The sequence below is a fragment of the Cnephaeus nilssonii genome (genome assembly GCF_951640355.1).
Source record: "Cnephaeus nilssonii genome assembly, chromosome: 18".
Taxonomy (NCBI): Eukaryota; Metazoa; Chordata; class Mammalia; order Chiroptera; family Vespertilionidae; genus Cnephaeus; species Cnephaeus nilssonii.
In genome coordinates, this window is record NC_137089.1 from 47,019,340 (window position 1) to 47,042,147 (window position 22,808).

Below are 22,808 nucleotides of genomic sequence, written 5' to 3' on the forward strand. Positions count from 1 at the left end.
TTTCCGCCAGCAGCAGTTTTTCTCTGGCCACCCGCCGATCGGAGGCGCTCTGATCGGTGGGTGGCCAGAGGAAAACTGCTGCTGGCGGAAAACTGGTGCCAGCAGCCAGGTGAAGGAAAAGTCTATTGCACGAAACTTCGTGCAACGGGCTTCTAGTATTATATAAATTTCAGGTGTATAACTTTATCACATCTATTATGTACTCCCCACCCAAAGCCTAGTCTCCTTCAATCACCTTGTATTTGACTCCTTTTCCTCTTCATTTCCCCTACCTGCCTTCTCCTCTGGTAACCACGATTTTCTTGTCTGTATCTATGAGTTTGTTTCTCATAATTGTTTTGTTTGTTAGTTCAGTTATTGCTTTTCGTTATATATACCACACAAGAGAAATCATACAGTTCTTGAACTTTTTCCTCTCACTTATTTCACTTAGTGTAATACTCTCAAACTCCATTCATGTTGTTACAAATAGTATTTTCATCTTTTTTATAGCCAAGTAGTATTCCATTGTATATAAATACCACATCTTCTTTACCTAGTCATCTACTGAAGGTTTTGTGGATTGTATTCATGGCTATTGTAAGTATTGCTGCAATGATCATAGGGGGTACATATATCTTTATCAATAAGTGTTTTCAAATTTTTTAGTTACATACCCAGAAGGAGGATTTGCTGGGTCATATGGTAGCTCTATTCTTAATATTTTGAGGAATGTCCATACTCACTGCATCAATTTACATTCCCACCAGCAGTGTATGAGGGTTCCCATTTCTCTACAACCTCTCCAACATTAGCTGTTTCTCATCTCATTGGTAATAGCCATTCTGAGAGGTGTGGTTTTGATTTACATTTCTCTCATAACTAATGATGTAGAGCATTTTTTTCAAATATTTGTTGGCCATCTGTATATCTTCCTTGGAAAAGTGTATGGTATTCAATCCTCTGCCCATTTTTAAAAATAATTTTTTGATCCTTACCCAAGGACATGTTTTTATTGATTTTAGAGACAGACGAAGCAGGAAGAAGGGAGGGAGGGAGAGGGAGGGAAGGAGGGAGGGAGGGAGGGAGGGAGGGAGGGAGAAAGAAAGAGAGAGAGAGAGAGAGAGAGAGAGAGAGAGAGAGAGAGAGAGAGAGAAATATCAGTGTGAGAGAGCAACACCCATCTGTTGCCTCCCATATGTGCCCTGACTGGGAATCTAACCCTCAACCCATATATGTAACCTGACCGGGATTCAAACCTGCAACCTTTTTGGTGCATGGAACCAAGCTCCAACCAACTGAGCCACTGGACAGGGCTTCTCTGCCTATTTTTTAATCAGATTATTTATATTTTTATTATCGAGTTATATGAATTCTTTGTATATTTTGTACATATCCCCTACACCAAAAGATTATTCAAAACAATAAACGAATACAATAAACTTGCAAGGTACAAAATCAGTATACAAAAATCAGTTGTGTTTCTATATACTAACAACAGAATATCAGAAAGAGACATGGAGAAAATAATTCCACTTACATTTGCAACAAAAAGGATAAAATAACTAGGAATAAACTTCACCACGGACATAGAGGACCTATACATAGAAAACTACAAGACATTGTTGAAAGAAATTAAAGAAGACACAAATAAATGGAAAGGTATTCTGTGTTCATAGACTGGAAGAATTAATATTGTTAAATGGCCATCTTACTTAAAGCAATATACAGATTTAATGCAATTCCCATCAATATCTAAAAATAGAACAAAAATCTCAAGTTTGTATGGTACTATAACAGAGGGGAAAAATCAAATCCAGAGGTATTTCACTCCCTGACTTCAAACTATACTACTATACAATTAAAGCAGTGTGGTATCGGCAGAAAAACAGAAACAGACCAATGGAACAGAATTGAAAGGCCAGAGATAAACCCACACATGTGTGGGCAACCAATTTTCGACAGAGGAGCCAAACATTTACAATGGTAAAAGGAAAGTCTTTTCAATAAATGGTGCACATGCAAAAGAATGAAACCAGAAGCTATCTGACACCATACACAGACATTAACTTAAAATGGTTTAAAAACTTGCACATAAGACGGGAAACAATAAGATACATAGAAGAGAACATTAGCATTAAATTTAGGGATCTTGGTCACAGAAGGGTCTTTGTGAACTTAACCCAAAAGACAATGGAAGTAACAGCAGAAATCAGTAAATGGGACTACATCAAACTAGAGTTTCTACACAGAAAAAAAAATCAACAAAACAAAAGGGCAACCAACCAAACAGGAGAAGATCTTTACAAATACAAATACTTGTAAATATTTCACTACTACAGCATAGATTTTTGGATTAAGAAAGTAAGACGTTTTCTTTTTACAGATTTGTCCTGCTTATAAGCCCATACAGCTGTCTGGTGGCTATTATTGTGTGCCTGTCACATAACAGGAGGTGAAACCACAGGATGTTTCAAGAACAATAGTCTTTAGAAAATAAACTCTTTTTGCTAAGTTAATTATAAGTTAATTATAGCCTATTAGGGCACTTGTTTTCCAATAAACAAAGTATTCAAATTTTAAGGTGTCTTTATTATTTATTTAATTTTTAAGCAGGGCTAGTTACTTAAAAATAATAGTTAGTATGTTTCTTAGGACATATATTTTATCAAAATACCGCTGATATGAAGTTAAAATAATAAAACATTTGACATGAAAGAACTGTTCTTAAATTACATATATATTAAAACATTTTATTTCGTGTACTTTTATTTTTTATTTAATATATTTTCATATATTAACTTTTAATATATTTTGTATAATTATAAAATCAGGCATATCACCAAGATGTACAATATATTTAACAATCATTCTAATGGATTACATCCACTGAAATGGACTGAGACTTAATCCTCCTATTTAGAGTGATAAAGTTATTAGAGAACAATTGAGAAGGAGTGTAATTTAAAGAATGGGCTGCCTGGATTTGAAAGTTTTAGGTTAGCCTGCTTTCTGAGAACATGATCTTGGACAAATATTTACTACAACTCAGTTTTAGTTTCCTCCACTTCAAATTACACATACATATTCACAGAATCATTCCAAGCTATGCGCAATTACATATACTTTACAGAATGAGACAATGTTCATACAGATCACATAGCCCTTTCCTGGGACAGAGAAAGTGCTCCCTGGTTTCTTTATCTCCCTTCTCTTTCGGCTATTACCAAAAGAACAAAGAAATAAGAAGTGCTGGAAAGGATGTGGAGAAAAGGAAACTTCTGTGCATTTTGATGGGAATGTAAATTGGTACAGCCTCTATGTACACATTGTGGTGGTTAGTCAAAAAAATTAAAAAGGGAACTGTCATATGATCCACCAATTCTACTTCTGGGTATATATTCAAAATAAGATGAAAACACTAATTTAAAAAGATTTAAGTTTATTGCATTATTATTTACTATAACCAAGATATAGAAACAACCTATGCATCCTTTGATGGATGAGTGAGTTAAAAAATGTGGTACACTGCCCTAGCCTGTTTGGCTCAGTGGATAGAGCGTTGGCCTGTGGACTGAAGGGTCCCAGGTTCCATTCTGGTCAAGGGCACATGCTGGTGTTGCAAGCTTGATAATAGCAATTCTAACAGGTCTGAAGTGCTATCACAGTGTGGCGTGTTCAAGGAGGCAGCCCATCAATGATTCTCTCTCCTCATTGATGTTTCTATAATATCAATAAATATTTTTTAATGTGGTATATGTACCTATCTATAATAATAAAAGCATAATATGCTAATTAGACCAGACATCCTTCTGGACGACCTTATGGACGAATTCAGGGCTGTGAGGGAAGCCTGGGTCCCAGATGCCAGAGGGAAGCCAGTGCCTCCAGGGGAAGGAAGGCCTACTCTGGCACCAATTTCATGCATTGGGCCTCTAGTGTATACTAATATATATAAACTAGAGGCCCGGTGCATGAAATTTGTGCACTGGGAGGGGGGTGTTCCTCAGTCCAGCCTGCACCCTGTCCAATCTGGGACCCCTGGGGGGATGTCCAACTTCCGGTTTAGGCCCAATCCCAGGGATCAGGCCTAAATCAGCAGTTGGACTTCCCTCTCACAATCTGGGACTGCTGGCTCCCAACCGCTTGCCTGCCTGCCAGCCTGATCACCCTAACTACTCCTCTGCCAGCCTGATCGACACCTAACTGCTCCCCTGCTCGCCCAATTGCCCCCAACTGCCCTCCCCTTCAGGCCTGGTCGCCCCCAACTGCCCTCCCCTGCAGGCCTGATTACCCCTAACTGCCCTCCCCTGAAGGCCTGGTCACCTCCAACTGCCCTCCCCTCCTGGCCTGATCGCCCACAACTACCCTCCCCTGCCGGCCATCTTGTGGTGGCCATCTTTGACCAAATGGGGGCAGCCATCTTTGACCACATGGGGGTGGCCATCTAGTGTGAGGGCGTGAGGGTCAATTTGCATATTATCTCTTTATTATATAGGATGCCTAAGCGACTGAACGACTGGTCAACTGGTCGCTATGACATGCACTGACCATCAAGGGGGCAGACGCTCAATTCAGGAGCTGCCTCCTGGTGGTCAGTGCACTCCCTTATATGGAGGAATATTCCATTTGGGGTTTGTGGGTTAAAAATCTCCCTTTGAAGTTTGATCTAAAATTGTTCAAACCAAGACATATTGCACCTTCTGTTATTGACTTTCTATCAATAAGGTGATATCACCTAAGGTGGAAGTACAGTTGGCAGTTGGCATTTTAAGCAATATCTACTGTTTTCAACCATCTTCAACCTAGCATGCTGGCATCTGTTCCAATGCTTCTGAACCAGGTGAAGATGTGTCAGAATAAAAACCAACATTATGGTAAATGTGCAGGGCTGAGGGGCTGAGCAGAATAAACTCTGTAGGCAATACTGGACCACTTCATGGGTGGAGGAGGGCAGAGTAGCATAGGGTACTAAATTCACCAGTTATGAAATAGAGAACTATTCCTTGTTTCTATTTTGATTTCTTTAAAGGCCTTCAAGGAGAGTTTGCAGAAGCTGATCAATTACATTTAAAAAAAAAAGTGGCCTATCACGGGGCACTAGCTATCTGCTAGTGCCTTGTATTGCAAGTCAGCATATTTCGCATCTAATCCTCTGTCATGATAAGAAGGTCCACACTCTTGAGCAAGACTCTTCTCACACTCCCTGGCCATCAAATAGAGGGAAAGTGTTGCACTAGATTGCTAAAGTCCCCAGGTCTAACATTCAGGGATTTTATTCCATCACAGTTTTCTTTTAAGACACAAATTCCCTTTACACTTTTCTGAAGTACAATTGCCAATTCCGGATCATTATTCACTCATGAACAATGTAATTCCAAACATTCACGAGAACTTGAAGATTCAGGATTATTCTCATGCCCTTAACTTTCATCCATAATCACCTTTAAACGGTTCCTTAGTGTCTGTGTCCAGCCCTCTCTTTGGAAGAACAATAATGAATTCTATCCCTCAGGCGGGTGTAGGTCTGTGTGACTGTGTGGGGAGGGAAAAAAGGAGTCTCTGCCTGTGTCTGGGAACACACAATGACAAAGGGACCCACCACCTGGCTTACACTTCTGCAATCGGCCCATCGTCTCTAATTACTGGAAAGAGTTATATTGAAAGTGACTTCAATGTTAGATTTTTGAAAAATCTTTATTGTTGAAAGTATTACATATGTCCCCCCCACCCCTCATTGACCTCTTCTAGCCTGTTCTCTGCTGCCAGTTAAACTGGATTGCCTTCTCACGTGTCAATTGGGCAATAGGAGCGTGCCCCTTAGTACCAGTGAAAGGTTTATATTCAAGGACCAAGCATTTAAAGTCCAAAAGGGATAGGTGAGCATTAGGGAGGTAATCATTCAGACCAATCTACCCCACAAGTTTACCAAACATGCATCCTCATACATGAACCAATGGATGCTCATGTTAGGCCCAATGCAGGCACACCACCCATGTACACCCATGCACACCCATGTCTGTAGAAAACGAGACAGCTCCAGATTATAGAACTCCTCCCTTATACTTGAAAACATTCTTCTTTTTACATTTCAATCATCATACTGGCTTTAAGAGAACTCTTATGTTTAAATGCAGGCCAAAGAGCAATTTTAGAAAAGATCATTCTACCTGTGGGTGTGTGTATTTCTTTTTAAACAGCCCTAATATAATTTAAAAACACTTATTTTGAAAACTCACAGCATACAAAATGATATTTCTATCCAGGCAAAACAGTTTATCAGTGGTGAATCAGAGCAGCAACAAGGGTCTTTCTGCTCTACCCTGCTTTTTTTAAATATATATTTCTATTGATTTCAGAGAGGAAGGGAAAGGGAGAGAAAGAAACATCAATGATGAGAGAGAATCATTGATCGGCTGCCTCCTGCAAGCCCCCTGCTGGGGACTGAGCCTACAACCTGAGCATGTGCCCTTGACTGGAATTGAACCCGGGACCTTCAGTCTGCAGGCCAACCTTTATCCACCGAGACAAACCAGCTAGGGCTACCGTGCTTTTGATCTGTTCTCTGGGGGCTACCAAGTGGTCTGAGTTTGACTGGTTGGTGATGGCCAATGTCTCTGGAGCAGAGAAAAGGAACCAAATCCCTGGGAAACTCTCACAAAGCTTGTGTTCTCTGATTGAAGTGCTTTTGGAGAATTACTCACCAAGTTGGTGAACCAAGATCTAAATTAGGGAGGCAATCATAAGCATCGCATTATTTAGACTCTGCTCTGAATTGTCTTGGGGGGTTTCACAGTCTGCTGTTTTAAAGGATTTCAATTTTAATGTCCAGATATACGTGCTGATGATTCAGATTGGAGGCAAAGGAAGAGGCAAAATGCTAAGTGAAGACATTTCTGACGCAGGGGTCCCTGTGAGCAGTGCTATCGGTTCACTCCTGCGAACTGGGCACTCATCCTCACTGCTCTCTGTTCAGTATGTAGCAGACATCTGTGCTTTCCTTCCCACTGACTTGGGGCCTCAGTACCCCGGAAAGTCATCCTGGGAGTCCCACAAAGCTGCTCTTCAGGGGGTACAGGGCAAGTGTTCAGTTTTCACTTAGAATATGTAGTGTTCTTCCTCCTCCTACGTCAGTATCGCTCTCATACAAGTTGCCATGTTTCATGGGTTCCTCTTTTTCTGCTAGGACACTCCTGTTAGTTTGCTGAGAACCAGAGTGTCAGGCAGGCCCTCATTTCTCACTGGGCAGTTCCTCCACTCCCACTGGGTACCCCCATATTTCTTAGGCACTTCCAGTACCTGTTGGCATGACTGCCACCAAAGCCGATGCCCTGGACTCCTCCAGGTGTGCACATTTTGTCGTGTTTCATGGTGAGACATGGGAAGTGCTCTCACAAGCCATATCCGCCCCCCCTTTTCTTAATGACCTCTGCCTCAGAGGTTCCAAAGCAGTACTGTCTACCCTCTAAAGCTTCACAGTGTTATAGTAAATTCATGCTTCAGGTTCATTTAGTAGGCTCTACTCCTGCTTCCCTCTAAAGCAGTACTGTCTACCCTCTAAAGCCTCACAGTGTTATAGTAAATTCATGCTTCAGGTCATTTAGTAGGCTCTACCCCTGCTTCCCCACGACATTTTGGGGTGCTCAGAAAAAGACACAGCGAAGCAACAGGCACTGTGCTATCCTCTCTGATACTTAGGGATCAAGCTCCCTCAAGGCCCTCTTGTAAATCAATGCAGACCAATCTACCCCACAAGTTTACCAAACATGCATCCTCATACATGAACCAATAGATGCTCATGCTAGGCCCAATGCAGGCACACCACCCATGTACACCCATGCATACCCATGTCTGTGGAAAAAGAGACAGCTCCAGATCATAGAACTCCTCCCTTATACTTGAAAACCTTCTTCTTTTTACATTTTTATTGAAATTACTGGGGTAGCATTGGTTAATAAAATTATGTACGTTTCAAGTATACAATTCTATGATACATCATCTGGATATTGTATTGTGTGCTCACCACTCATCACCATTTATGCCTCCCTTTACCCTCCTCTACCTCTCCCCTCCCCGCTTCCCTCTGATATTGCTGTCTGTGTCTATGAGTATTTCCTGTCACTTGTGCCTCCCTTGAAAACATTGACTTTTATTGATGGGTTTATTTCCTCCCACATAATCCCATTACAGAGTGAGGTGACAAAGATCATCACTTGCATTTTGAAAAAGCACATGATGCTTATAGGATAAGAATTAATGATGACAGGCTGTCAGACCAAAGGACCATGGTCGCTATCTAGTTAAGTACTTAGGATTCTAGTCCAAGTATCTTCCCAGAAGTCACACCCAGATCTTGATGGAAAATGGTATCAAGTCTAAAAATCAAGCAACAATGCCCAGTGTGTTACTTAGGATGCAAGATAGACTCACTGCAGAAATCATGTTGAGTGGGATGGGGATGTAAACAAAAACTCCACACACTACAGATTACAAAGTTCACATGTAAGTATTCTCTGAGGGGAGAAAGGAAGAAGGCAAATTTTCAAAGTGGTCATGTTCTGCAATTGGTCATGAGTCTAACTCACTCTCATGATGTAAAATTCTAGTTATAGCAGTGATCAAATAAGGATGATTTGATATTAAACTGGTCCAGAGTCAAATCCCACCTCCACTCACTCCACACTAGGAGTGTGATTTGACCAAGGTATTTCATTTCTTTGTGTCTTCATTTCCTCATCTATAAATATTGATAATATCTACTTTGAAGCAACTACATTGGGGGTATTTTTTAAATACATGTAAAGTGCTTAATGCAGTGGCTAGCTTATATTAAATACTTAAGAATGGTAGCTTGTATCACTACCAATATAGCACAAACTGCCTACCTTAGCGAATTGCAGGGCTATAGCAGAGCCTACAACAAAGTGCATAACCCTGGAGGCCCAGACTGAGGAGAAATCTTGGTTCCATCACTTTTCATTATGAATGTCCCTGGAAAACTGGGCTCAGGCTTTGTTCCCTGCCTTTAAAACATCTCTATCTTATAGGTCATTATGGAGATACTAGAGGCCTGGTGCACAACATTCGTGCACTTGGGGGGAGGGGTCCCTCAGCCTGGCCTGCGCCCTCTCGTAGTCTGGGAGCCCTTGGGGGATGTCTGACTGGTAGCTTAGGCTCACTTTCTGCCAGCCATGAGCCCAGCTTCTGGCTGAGTGGCGCTCCCCCTGTGGGAGCGCACTGACAACCAGGGGGCAGCTCATGCACTGAGCGTCTGCCCCCTGGTGGTCAGTGCACATCATAGTGACTGGTCATTCCACCATTTGGTCGATTTGCATATTAGCCTATTATTATATAGGATAGGGAATAAGTCATTTGAGGTACTAAATAAGTTTTAAATGCTACTATTTTTGCCTACTTTCTTTTTAGTAATTGACTATGCAGATTGATGAACATCATAAATTTCCCTTCCTCTTATAAATCCAACATAATTTGTTGTATAAATATCACCTGCATTTCTACAAACACAAATACATCATTTTAAATTAAGAATCAATTAAAAATTTATAAGATTAAAAGAATGTTCTGAAATTGGGGCAATTACGAAATGAGGTCAGGTGGATGCTCTCAGTCTCTAGTCAAATCATCCATTTCCACTAGGTGGCAGACCTTGTTAAAAAGTTACAGAAAAAGCAAGTGAGTCTTCCAAAACTGACCTGTAGATGTCTCTTTGCAACCACATATGCCTGAGCTGTTGTATAAAGGATAAATTCAACATTTTCAACAGTCTTTCTTGCTCATCTCATAGATAAGATCATCAACATTGTCTACAAGGTGCAAATATAACATTGAAGAGATAAATATCTTCTATCTTGCATGATATGTTAACCATATTATAGCCACACAACAGGAAGTGAGGTTATAAAACCTTTAACTAGGAATACAGTTCTGAATACAAGTGATTTCTAAACACAAGCATTTGTCACAAAATGAATCTCATTAAATGTTGTTCCCATGTTCAATAAGGTTTTCTGTTTGAAGTGATCTTAACTATCTATTAATCCTGTGTGATAGTATTTATTGAATTAACAGTATGAGAATAACTCCAGATAGACACACACTGCTAGTGACTATTTGCCTGGTGAAAATGGCCCTGGGAACACACCGGAAATAATAGACATTCCTAAAGAGCAGAGGGACATCCTGACATCATTTGTTTGCTATTGTATTTCACTAAAAATCACACACACACACACACACACACACACACACACACACACACGTGCGCACACGCGATCACATTTATCTCAGTTAACAGCACTAAGTAGATACACTTATGTATGTTGGGTGTGTATGTAGTTCCACGTATGTCCCCAGAGAAATGGGGTTCTCCTTGTTATGAAGCTCAAAATATATGAGCAGAATTCTATGCTCACTCTGATTATTTTCCCTTTTACATTGAGGAATATTTACCTCTAAATCATCTTAAAAGAAATGAGGGAAACGTTTAAAGTATAACTTACAGATAGAGAAACTCATGTACTAAAAGGAAACATTTATTTCTCTTTCAGGGGTTGGTTAACCTTGTCTGAGACTGAATTAAATTAAGAATTATGAATACAGATACAAACGTACACACCTGTATACAAATATAAATATATACAAAACCATGAGATGACATCACATCTTTGTCATTCAAATTTCAGAGTTACGTATAATAAACACTTGGTTACTATGCAATTTAAACATTAGTAATGCATTATGGTATTCTCCAGACATCACAGTCAAACTAACAGCGTTCCGTAACTCCGTATCGTTCAAGGGAGGCCCTTCTTCCCAGCCCGCTCCAGGCTGGTCATGCCGCAAACTAACGCTAGAAAGAGAGGCCTTGCCTGTTAGAAGACAGGGCATAGCACAAGATGGGATTTCCTGCCTCTGCCAACCGTCGTTTCTCTGCTGCTAGATTTACTCCATTCCCCAAACTTAGCAGTCAATATCTGCACGGCTTTTAACCTCCCCTAACATCTACAGGTACACAAATCTCTGTGCAAGGTAAGTAAACCAAAGCTGCATTCTCGACTCTCATGAATATAATTTATTTCCCTACTTGGCAAGGCAAGACTGTGTCTTTCATGAAAAAGACTGGGTCCAGGAGAAACCCCACCAGTGCAGGAGAGCCTGGGGGGGGGGGGGGGCTTGGTCCTCCCACCAGGTCCCAGACCTTTCATTTACAAAGTTTTCCACAAATTATCTTTGTCAGGTTCTTCATACAACAGAGAAAATAAGAGACTAGCACATGAGTCACATCAAGTCACATCCTAATAAAATTCCTGACAATTAAGGAATTACATGGCATGGGCTTCTGTCCCACGTACCCCACAGAAAACAGGTAAAAGACAAGACCCTCCAGTGTGGTGCAGCTATAGGGAGGGTTACATGTTAATCCCCTTCATCCCCCATGTTAACCAAGTTCTTTTGGGAGCCAGGGCCCCAGGGACATTACCCAGGGGCACTACTTCCCCTCCTCTTTTCGTTTCTCGGTACCCGGTACCCCACATGTAACTGTCAGGAGGCTGGGGAGGAGCCTCCCTTACTGCCTACCAGCTTCACCCTGTCCGGGCCGAGTACACAGTAACATCTCAGGATAAGCCCCATTTCCTCTCTGTTCCAATGACCCTAAGTGTGTCAGCCTAACACTAATTTCTTGCATTACCTAACCCACTTGGGTTGGTTTGGCCCAAATGAAACATTTAAACCTGGTGTCTTGTTGATGTCTTAGCAAAGATTTTTGTTCCTGGGCAAGAGTGTCTTTTAGTCAGTGGTTAATGCCAACTTTTCCAGATGATTTACCCTCCCCCCCCCCCCCCCCCCCCCCGCCCGCAGGACGAGAACTTTCCACCTTGTCTTAGGAGAGTCCTAGCAGGACGCCTTTGAGTGAGGGCTTCACTTCCCTCAGACCATTCTGGTGCCAACTGCTCTCTGCTGTGTCTGAGCAGAGCACCTGTCTGACTCACGCCATCAGCTCGCAGGCTCTCCCTCTCCTGACAGCAGACCAGACCTCATGCAGGGCTGCGTGTGACTCGTTACCACGCAGACCTGTGTAATGACATGCCTCATACACGATCCTGAGCACTGTCCGCTCGTCCCAGTGGGTGGGGCACATTTCCTGCCTCTGATTTGTGTCTTGTGCTGAGCCTCCCTGGACGTGCAGTGGAACACTTGGCTCAGTAACGCATCTGTCATCCAAATTCAGGTTTGCTTCTCTTTTCTAAGTGTAGGGAATCACTGTTAAACATTTTAAATAGATTTTTTTTAAATACACGCTTTAGCCGGTTTTCTCGTGTTGTAACTACCAACAAGTAAATAACAAAATAACACTCACCACCGTGGCGAATAGACTGCCTCCAGTGAGAGGAGGAAGTCAGACATGGCAGCTTGTGCTTTCTCTATGATATCTCTACCAAAATGGGCCTTTCGCGGGAATGCGGCGGCGAGGGCAAGGAGGACTCCCGCGGCAATGAACCAGGCGCCCGGGTCTGAGCAAACCCTTAGAGAAGGTAGCAAGCTCAGAAAACTTGCTCTGAATTCTATTCCAGTTGACAGTTTGTGGAGGAATCTAATGCATATTCATATTTTCCTGTCTCCTACAAATACTGTGTGTGGGGTTTTTTTTTAACATAAAGATTCATCTAAATTCCTTTCTCCAATATTTAAATTAGTGACTGTTGGAAGAACAAAGGGACCATTGAAATAGCTCAGAAAACCTGTGAGCACCCACCCCCAGCACCCAGGCTGGGTTTCCCATCCCGGGATGAAGAAGCCGAGCATTCTGACAATGCCCTTTCCTCTAAGTCCCGCTTTCCGCCGCTCTTTTCCTTCCTCTCTCCCAACACCTGTTAGAAACAAGGTGAAGTGGTCCTATTGCAGATTTGTTTTTTCTTTAATATTGTAAGTAAACGGTGGGGAGAACAGTCAGGAATGGACAGAGATGCTTGAAAACACAGTTGAAATTTTACTTCTAATTAAGTTTCAAATGAGCCATCTTTAATATTTTTAGATTTAATACTGTATACACAATTAAAGTATTTTTATTGGTTACTAGGCTAGCTTCTTCAAACTTGAACCAAGCAGTACTCATAATGGTATCCTTTGTTTAAAAACACAGTCCAGGAAACCAGCAGCTACTCAGATGAATATTGATGGCTTTAAAGAAAATAGCACCCTTTAAGAGCAGATATGTATTGGAAATGAAATAATTGTCTCTAAAGGCCCGTTCACATCTTTCCCCCGTGACAGTGACACGTGAAGAGATACAGTCTTGTCACATGCGTTGGGGGGAATTTTTCATGGCTCCGAAGGACACTTTTCCTATTGTTCCTGCCCCCCACGCCCCTCCAGCCCCGAAGCAGTTCCCCCGTTCTTCCATCAGCAGGTCCTTCACGGGCCAAAGAGCACGGCTCTGCAGCCAGCCCGGCTGACAGGGGGCACGATGACTTCATTTCCCCGAGGAAGCGCAGCCTCCGCTCCGGGCCCCGAGGCCCGCAGTGCCTTCCCGGCCTCGGGACCAGCGCCCCGGGAGGCCCGGCGGCTCCGCAGACCCGGGAAGCCCCGCCGCGGAGGCGCCCTGCTCACTTCGGGGGCTTTTGTTCCTCGCCGCCGCCTTCCTTTCTCAAAAGCCCAGAGTGCATTGGTTTGCTTCGGTACCAGCCGAACCTCTCCCAATGTCACTTCCAAATACAGGCTTTCTTCCCACCGGAGCCGACCTGGGACCCTGCTGGCACCCCTCCAGCCCCGCGAACGTGTGGTCCCAGTGCGTTGGTTCTACCTGACATCCCGAAGCCAGGCCCTTTTTTTTAGTTTTTTTTTTTTAGAAATCACAGATCCTAGGACGATCCAGCGCTCAGAGAGCACGGATAACTGGCAGAGCTAAAGGAGTGAAATTACCTCTCTTGAAAATACTTAAGCACTTTTTTCCCCCTCTCCCCACTGAAATCCCGAAGAACTGCCCATTTTGCAGCAGAATAATTTAGTCTGACAACAGATTCTTCCTCTGTTCACAGCTGTCCCAGAGGGAGGAGCTGAAACCCGAACCTCCGCGCGGCGATTGGCTCCCGCCGGCAGGAGCGAGGCAAAAACCCACCCGGCCGAAAAAACGGCTCAGTCCCCGCCGGAGCCCGGCCACTGCGGAGGCGCGCGCCCTCCCTCCGCGCACCTGAGCGGCGGCCCAGCCCCGCCGGCCACGATGCTCTAGGGACCGGCCGCGTCCTCCCGCCGGACCGTTATCCGCCGGCGCCCGCCAGACCCGCCGGCAAGATGCCGCGCTCTTTCCTGGTCAAGAAGCATTTCAACGCCTCCAAAAAGCCAAACTACAGCGAACTGGACACACACACAGGTAAAAATAATAATAATAATAATTAAAAAAAAGGAAGGAAGGGAGGGAGGAAGGGAAGGAAGGAAGAAGGGAGGGAGGGAGAGAAATTAAAAAAAATAAATTATACTTCTATACATCCAAAATATATAAATAGATATTACAACTCAAATACTATTACAAAAGAACTAAATACTAGGTTGTTTTCCTTTTAAGTCGTGTCCTAAAAGAGAGTTCAGATTATTTTGATCATTCAGGATAAATTTTAATTGAAAACTTTTAAAACGTCTAACTGACAAGGAAAACTTCATTCAACTCTCTGCAGCTTCATTTTCTAAAGCCTGTGTGTACATGCATAATGAATATATGCAAGATGAGTAACACAACACGTAGCTGTTGAAGTATTGCTTTTTTTCATGTAATAAGGCGCCTTTCCTTTAGAAAGCAGCTCGGTGTACACACGTCTTTGTACCTAGAGTCATAAGCCTGCAAGTAACGCATGCACAAAATGAAAAACAACTTTTATGTATCTTTAAAAATAAAATCTAAGTGTTCCCTCCTCCGCCGGGGACGGCGAAGGCACTGGCCTGGCTGTGCTCCTCGCTCCCTGAGCGCTGGCCTCGCTCCTGTCACACTCTACGCAGGAGGCACAGCTGTGCATGCAGCACGGTAACCACCACATAGCAGCCAGGGTGGAGTCAAGTGAAGTCTTCATTATAGAGCACCGTGCGTGCTGCCAAGTAGCCTCTCGGTGTATGGTTAATGCTTTACCTTAACCTCCTCTTCTTTCCATTTCTTCCCCTAGTGATCATTTCCCCGTATCTCTATGAGAGTTACCCCATGCCTGTCATACCACAACCAGAGATCCTCAGCTCCGGAGCCTACAGCCCCATCACCATGTGGACTACGGCAGCTCCATTCCACGCCCCGCTACCCAGTGGCCTCTCTTCTCTTTCTGGATATGCCTCATCCTTGGGTCGAGTGAGTCCCCCTTCTCCATCCGACACCTCCTCCAAGGACCACAGTGGCTCAGAAAGCCCCATTAGTGATGAAGAGGAAAGACTACAGTCCAAGCTTTCAGACCCCCATGCCATTGAAGCTGAAAAGTTTCAGTGCAGTTTATGCAGTAAGACCTATTCAACTTTTTCTGGGCTGGCCAAGCATAAGCAGTTGCACTGTGACGCCCAGTCGAGGAAATCCTTCAGCTGTAAATACTGTGACAAGGAATACGTGAGCCTGGGCGCCCTTAAGATGCACATTCGGACCCACACCTTACCTTGTGTCTGCAAGATCTGCGGCAAGGCGTTTTCCAGGCCCTGGTTACTCCAAGGACACATTCGAACTCACACTGGTAAGAGAAAACGTAGACAGGAACGTTGCTCTCTCACAGATTGAAGCTCTGGGTTGGCATTGGGGTTTGCATTGAGTAGTGACACAGTGCTTTTAATGATGGATGATCATTTATAGCTACTTCCTGATGACTCAAAAAGTCCTTGGAGCACACACTGCTTCGTTTCTTTTTTAACAGCCTCTGCTCCAGAGACTGCAAATAGGATTGAGACTTTGGAAAGTAGATTCAGAAGGTTTGGTCTCAAAGATCAGTTAGAAAATCAGGAAAGAGGTACTTGAATGTTTGTTCTGTGAAACTGTTTCCAATAATCAGCAAATATAAATGTTGCTATCGCAAAGTATTTGATAGATAGATGGTTTTCCTCCTATAGTTTTCTGTTAGTCATCTTTTTGCTGTAATATATATCACCCTATAGCAAGTTGCAGTAATTAGAACTGAATTTGCTTTCAGTTGCTTTGTTATTTGCTGCTGATTTTTTTTTTATTCCTAGCACATTCTGCAGGGAGTCAAGGCATTTATCCAGACTTAGTCATAATACAGAAAGAGGGAAAAGGGGAGATATTGGGAAATGTTGGGAGGAGCTAAACATTAGCTTCACCTGCTGAAGCAGAAAGTTTTAATTAGTGAAAGTCCTGAAAATACATGAGTTATTTCTACATACTGGCAGCAGCAACAAGATGCTTAATGTGATTTTTTTTAATGCAACATTCAAATTTATCTTAAAGGGTTATATATTAAAATAAGTATGTATTATGGGGAATTTTAATCAAGTTTTGCTGCTTCTCATTCTTTTGGCAAAATGTGATTATTCATGAACGTTATCTGTCTTTACGTTTCCTCTAAAAACACTGACTGTCTTTCTTTTCCCCCCACTCCACCTCCACCCCAGGGGAGAAGCCTTTTTCTTGTCCTCACTGCAACAGAGCATTTGCAGACAGATCAAATCTGAGGGCTCATCTGCAGACCCACTCTGATGTAAAGAAATACCAGTGCAAAAACTGCTCCAAAACCTTCTCCAGAATGTCTCTTCTGCACAAACATGAGGAATCTGGCTGCTGTGTAGCACACTGAGTGACGCAATCAATGTTTACTCGAACAGAACGCATTTCTTCACTCCGACCAAATGATAAAGAAAAGTCCAAAGGCATTTTCTCTTGTGCATATCGACCAAATAATATGTATAGACACACACACACACACACACACACACACACACACACACACACACTAAAAGCTGCAAGAGCATGGAATCCATGTGTTTAAAGTTAATCCTTTCCATGTGAAGTTTAAAAGTACTATATATTTACTGACAGCTAGATAGAGAGAATAAAAGACAAGGATCTTTCTCTTCAAAGGTGAAGCAAAAAGCACATTGTATCTTTTCTTACTAAGAAAGAATGCAAAGATTTACATTGCTGCCAAATCATTTCAACGGAAAAGAACAGTATTGTTTTGTAATAAGAGTTTGTAATAGAATTTCTTATAGGAAGAGAATTTGCCAGACACTATCTCAGGTGCCTTATAAACTATTCCAAGTTTACTTCATTACATGTCTAATGTCTGGTTACCGTTGTTGAACTAAAGCTTTTTTTGATCGCCTGTAATGCTTTAAACTGTATTTTTAGGGGAGAGAGGAAGAAAAAGAACAAGAACAAAACACAGGAGACTGTATTAAAAGTGTTTTTGTTTTTGTTGTTGTGTTTGTTTTGCCAATAAACAGTATGTGCCTTGGGGAGGAGGGAAAGACTAGCTTTGAACATTCCTGGTGCATGCTCCATGTCTTACTTTTAAGATAATTTTTAATGATTTTCTAAAATTAATTAAAGATGGGAATAAGTGCAAGAAAGGATTCTTAGAAACTCAGTAATGTACTTAAACTATTTTAAATGCATACAACAAATGCAATCTATACAACACCCTTTCCAAGTGCCTTAATTGTATAGTTGCTGAGTTAATGTAAATTTGTGTTTATTTTTATATGATTGAATGAATTTTGTATGAAAATGAGATGTTTTCTATAGCTAATGTTGAGACTTGTGAAATTGTCTCTTTTTTAAAAAACAATTTTCAAGGTCCTTTTTTACAATAAACATTTTTGATTTAAAATCTAATGTGTGTATACTATTTTCAGGGACTTTACTTACTTCATGATTAGTACCAAACTGCTACACAAAGAATTGTTTCTTTTGTTAATAACAAAAAAAGTGAAGTGTTTTTTATGAATGTTAAGTGATATTTTACATGTTCGCTTAGACTTTTTCTTTACTCTTAAGATAACCATTAGAAAGACATCATCATGATGGTAGCTTGTTAATAGAGCCTTTTTAAAAATAGAACACTTTATGAATGCTAAAAATATTTACATTATTGATAGTCAAGAATATTTTAAGTCTTTATTTATGATGACTTTATTATGTTTGCTTTCTGAAATCAAATTATAAACTTTATCATATTAACTACTGAAACAGTTTAAGATTTTTAAAAGAAATATTATTTACTGAGATATCAGAGGAAAAATAAGAAATCTGCATGGAAAGAACAGGAAAAAATGGGTTTATCACAAATCACACCAGTTGGAAAAGTAGATCATACCAAAAAAAACCAAAACCCACAAAAACAAAGAAAAAAACCCCCACATCTAGTAACATAAAATATGTAATAGGTTTTATGGGAGTAGTCTTACATAGTAGAAACTTAAGGTTTCCCTTATGGTATTTTGATCCAAACACAATATGTACTTGATAAAATATAGCATGACCACCACTCCATATACAAGCACATGCCTTCCAAATTCATGTAAAGAGGCTAACCATCATAGTCACTTTAACAGTCACCAAACTCGGTATTTGAATTCAAACTTTTGACCCTTTATAAAGATGATTCTTGCTGCTATAATTCTCTCTGGTATGCTCAGAACTTGTAGAATTATTTTTTCTTGTAATGTCCAAATAAAAGACAAAATTAGTATCTCAAAGATACCAGTTACAGGCCATTAACAAGAGACCTAAAATGCCAAACTATTCCCTTAATGTTCATACACATTCTACTGTATAATACATTTAAATATTTAGTCAGTATATTAAAGGGGTGTGCATTTAACTAAAGCCCTTCAATTTAATATTTGACTTTTATTGTTTTCATATCTCAGAACATATATCACAAAGGTAAAATTATTTAGAACAGCAATTTATAAATGTAAAATAAATGGCGGATAGCTTGACTGGGGCATTCTAAAGTCATCAAAATACCACTTTAGTTAGTGTATTTGGTGTAGAAATGATTGCTTGAAAGTATCCAGGCCAGCTAATGTGTATAAATATCTCTTGCTGTTATTGTTAATCCTCACACAAGGATATTTTTTCCATTGATTTTTAGAGAGAGGGGAAGGGTGGGGAAGAGACAGAGAAAGAAACCTTAATGTGAGAGAGACACATCGATTGTTTTCCTCCCACACCCATCCCGACTGGGTCCAGGGATCGAGCTACAACCAAGGTACATGCCCTTGACTGGAATTGAACCCAAGACCCTTCAGCCTGCAGGCTGATGCTCTGACCACTGAGCAAAACTGGCTAGGATATGTGTAGAAATATCTTAGGCGTTAGTCCAGGTATATCTGATTGGCTATACCAGGAACCACATCTACATGTTTCCTTCCCTTATTTGTAGCTCTATAAGCAAGTGGTTTCTTGGTGTCCAAAACAAATAATATTCTAAAAGGAAAAGTCTGTTTATTGGTATAATTTTTTAGTGAAGAATTAGTGGTAATATTTTTTGCATTGTATTTCAACTTTGTCCTCATCATTGTAACTTCATTCTTGGTTCAAATATTTTACTGTCATTAAGGTAATATGAGTCTGAATTACTATACATAAGATATTAAGATGTTTTATACATTCAGTAATTTTTTGGAATTTTTAGCATTTTACCAGGGTCTTTGACTAGATGTCTGCTCTCCTACCACACATAAGACCTGGCTCAAATATTAGTTCCTTTGAAACACTTTTCCAAATTTGCTTTTTTTGAAAGCTTTATGTCATTCATAATATAGTACTTACCTCACTCTATAGCAAGTACTTGTTGCTATTTTTCTTTTTCAGTAGAAGAGCATCCTTAAATCATAAATTCCTAGTCCCAAGCACATCCTCTGAAACACAGACATGAACAAATTGTTGATTGGATAAATAGATGAGATAATAGAAATTGAAGAAAAATAGTTTGCAGATCTAAAATAAATTCAACATACCTCCCTTTATTGCAAAGACTTCCTAATTTTTGAGAGATCTTCCAAGCAAATTAACTGCTCTATCGCCTAATGCCCTGCCAATAGATGAGATGCTCCATATCGTGCACATGGACCGGGCTTCATAGACACTCCGAGAGCTTGAGTTTTGAAAACTACGGATTTTAATAATAGGTGCATATGCTAATAAGCAATCTCCATATCCTTCATTTGTTTCATATAATATGAGAAAGTGTGGTATGGTAGGAAGAGCACCAGCTTTTAAATTCAACATGTGTGTTATTGGCTTTATGCCCTAGTGCAACTTGGCTCAACCTATTAAGTGTCTCAGTTTCCTAAAGCATAAATTAGGAACAAACTATTAGTATTGTAATTAAGTACTGAACAGCCCCTTGCACTTGTGGGCCTTGCAGATCATAATATCAAATACCCAATGTTATTATTACATGTTTAATATGTACCTGTTTTTGTACTAGAAAACTTACATATGTTATCTTCGATGGTAACCATTTCTCTATGGAAAATGTCATAGATATGCTAGTGTACAGATAAGGATAGTAAACTCAGAGAGGCTGGATAACGAAACCAAGGTAATGAAGTCAGTAAATCGCAAAATGGAAATCCAAACCCAGAAACGAAGAGACTGCTGAGCTACTCTCAGTACACGGACTTACATTTTGTAAGCATGTAATAGTGATTTGTTGAAAGGGATGATGATAATGTGCCCTGAAAATTAAATAATTTAAGGGTGTATTTAGAGACTTTCTTAGTTCGGGGATTTTACAGTAACATATAACTCCCTCAGAGCCACTTCCCAATTTCTTTCTAGAAAGCCTGTTGGCTGTTTCCTCCAGCATTGGCCCTGTAAGAAAGGACACTCTTTCTTAAGCAGCTTCCCTACGTCCTCCGGGAGCATGTGGGCCCATTTCCTCCAGTCTGTTCTCAGTGGAGAGGCAAAGCAGCTGGTCTCCATCCTCTGTACATTAACACTTCCTCTTCTGAAGGCCACTGTTACTCCCTCGCACACCCACACTTTTCACCCAGGCTTTTATCTTTCTAGACTAAAAAGTCTTCCAAGCTAAACAGTCATTTCTTTCACCACTAAAATGTGGACACTCTGGTGTAATGAGGCAATTATAATTTTGAAAAGTCATAGGCTTCTCTGGCTAAGGTCCACACACAAGAAATGGTCCCCGTGCGACATGGGAAAGATTCTGAGCAAAATTAATTTGAGAATTGAGTGTTCTGTCATCTAGGGAAGCAACAATTCTCAAATAAGGTGACTTTCTATCATTCTTGTGTTCTCCTGAGAGGCAGATGAGGAACAAAAGTTTTCCCTTTACCTGAGATAGACACATATGGAGGGGGAAAAAAACACACCGTTCCTTTAATTTGCAGTGGTAAATATGTATAAATGTGACCCCAGGAGTAAATCTATGGCTAAAGTTAAATTTAGCCCCTCAGCCCTCCAGGAAGTAATAATTACTTTGTGGAAGGCATGCATGTAAAAAAGCAACAAGCATGGCAACTTTTCCGTTGTGGCACTTGGCCAGACCCCCAAACAATTGGAGATTAGCAGAGGAAATGGCAGCATATCCATGTCCACAAACTGCAAAGGGGCTGGTGAGGTATTTATAGCAGTGAGTGGGAGAGCTGCTGTGAATAAAGACGGGTGTGTTTATATAGTTTGCACACTCGCTCATTTAATTAAGCTCCCCTGGTTATAATGGTCAGTGGAATCCGTTCAGCCAGCTTCTCTGGAAATCTGTAGAGGGCATTGGCAAGCCCTTCGAACATCACTAAGCAATGTTCCTAGACAATCGCCAGGGAAACGGGCCTGTCACTCACCCATTTCAGTGGTTAAGATGGTAGAGAAGGATGGTTGCCTTTCTGCTCAAATGTATTCTGGGCTGGGATTTACTCCTCTCCTCCCCAAGTAAGCACCCTGATTGTTATATTTCTTCTACTACAGAGTTAAGAGGTAGTGATAGTTGATGCTGAGGAATGGGAAGGAAAGATTCAGAGTGAATAAAATAGTGATACAGTCTCTTAACAAAGAAAATGAATGGGGATTATATTTCTTAGGAGTTCCAACTTCTGCCTACATATCCATCACATGAATAGAGGTTTAAAATTTTCCTGTGTTCTGTTAATGCTCTTATTTAGATTTGGCAGAGAGGACAGTAAAAAGGGCTGTCACCTTCAGCCATGTGCAAACGCTCTGAGCTATAGGCTCTGAGGTCCTGTCACAGTGCTGGGCTTGTCAAATCTCAATGTGTAAAGTGTCACCTGTGGGTCTCCTTGACATCTTAGTTTGGTGGGACTGGGGCAAGGCCGGAGAGTCTGCAACTCTAGGCAGCTCACAGGCCCTGTCCGCGTTGCTGACCCTTATACCTTACTCCCAGTAGCCAAGCTTTAACCTTACATTCAGCTCCTAGCCCAGGCCTCTTTTCCCACCTGAGCTGAGTTCCTCATCTAATGCCATCCACAATGTCAGAATAAGAAGCAGGATAGCAGCACCGGGTTCACCAGCAGGTGGGGTCTGGAATATTTCCGCACTCCAGGTGTGCCCGTGTTGAGGGCAGGGGCGGTGAGATTTCCACCAAAGCCAGTTTATTCCCCCCTTCCCTACCCCCTCCCCCACCCCCCACCCGACTTCTCTGCTCCCCCACAAGTCACACGGTTCTACACAGTAACATGACTTGGCCTCTGCTTTGATTTTCAGATTTCCATTTGAATCTCCTGTGTATGTGTCTCGTCTTGCCAGTCCTCACGTACATGTTTAGAGCCCAGAAACACATACTGGCTCTTTTTAGTCTACTCACACCACGGAGACGGGAACTGGCTCTTTTCAGAGAACCTTCTCAATGCGA

At 41.4% G+C, this 22,808-nt stretch overlaps 1 protein-coding gene across 1 annotated transcript; it reads left to right on the forward strand.

The window, feature by feature from the left end:
- Positions 1-14,122: 14,122 nt before the first annotated feature.
- Positions 14,123-17,794, forward strand: SNAI2 (snail family transcriptional repressor 2). Its single transcript, XM_079796374.1, has 3 exons — positions 14,123-14,368; positions 15,150-15,695; positions 16,585-17,794. Exons 1-3 carry the CDS (start codon positions 14,290-14,292, stop codon positions 16,764-16,766), a joined length of 807 nt encoding a protein of 268 aa, XP_079652500.1. The 5' UTR covers positions 14,123-14,289; the 3' UTR covers positions 16,767-17,794.
- Positions 17,795-22,808: the final 5,014 nt, after the last annotated feature.

What these genes read in the sequence shown, in the direction of transcription:
- SNAI2 (XM_079796374.1), top strand. Translation starts at nt 14,290, where the DNA reads ATGCCGCGCTCTTTCCTGGTCAAGAAGCATTTCAACGCCTCCAAAAAG. An exon ending in CGAACTGGACACACACACAG is followed by an intron (nt 14,369 to 15,149) that starts GTAAAAATAATA and finishes TTCTTCCCCTAG; the next exon opens with TGATCATTTCCCCGTATCTC. An exon ending in ACACATTCGAACTCACACTG is followed by an intron (nt 15,696 to 16,584) that starts GTAAGAGAAAAC and finishes CCTCCACCCCAG; the next exon opens with GGGAGAAGCCTTTTTCTTGT.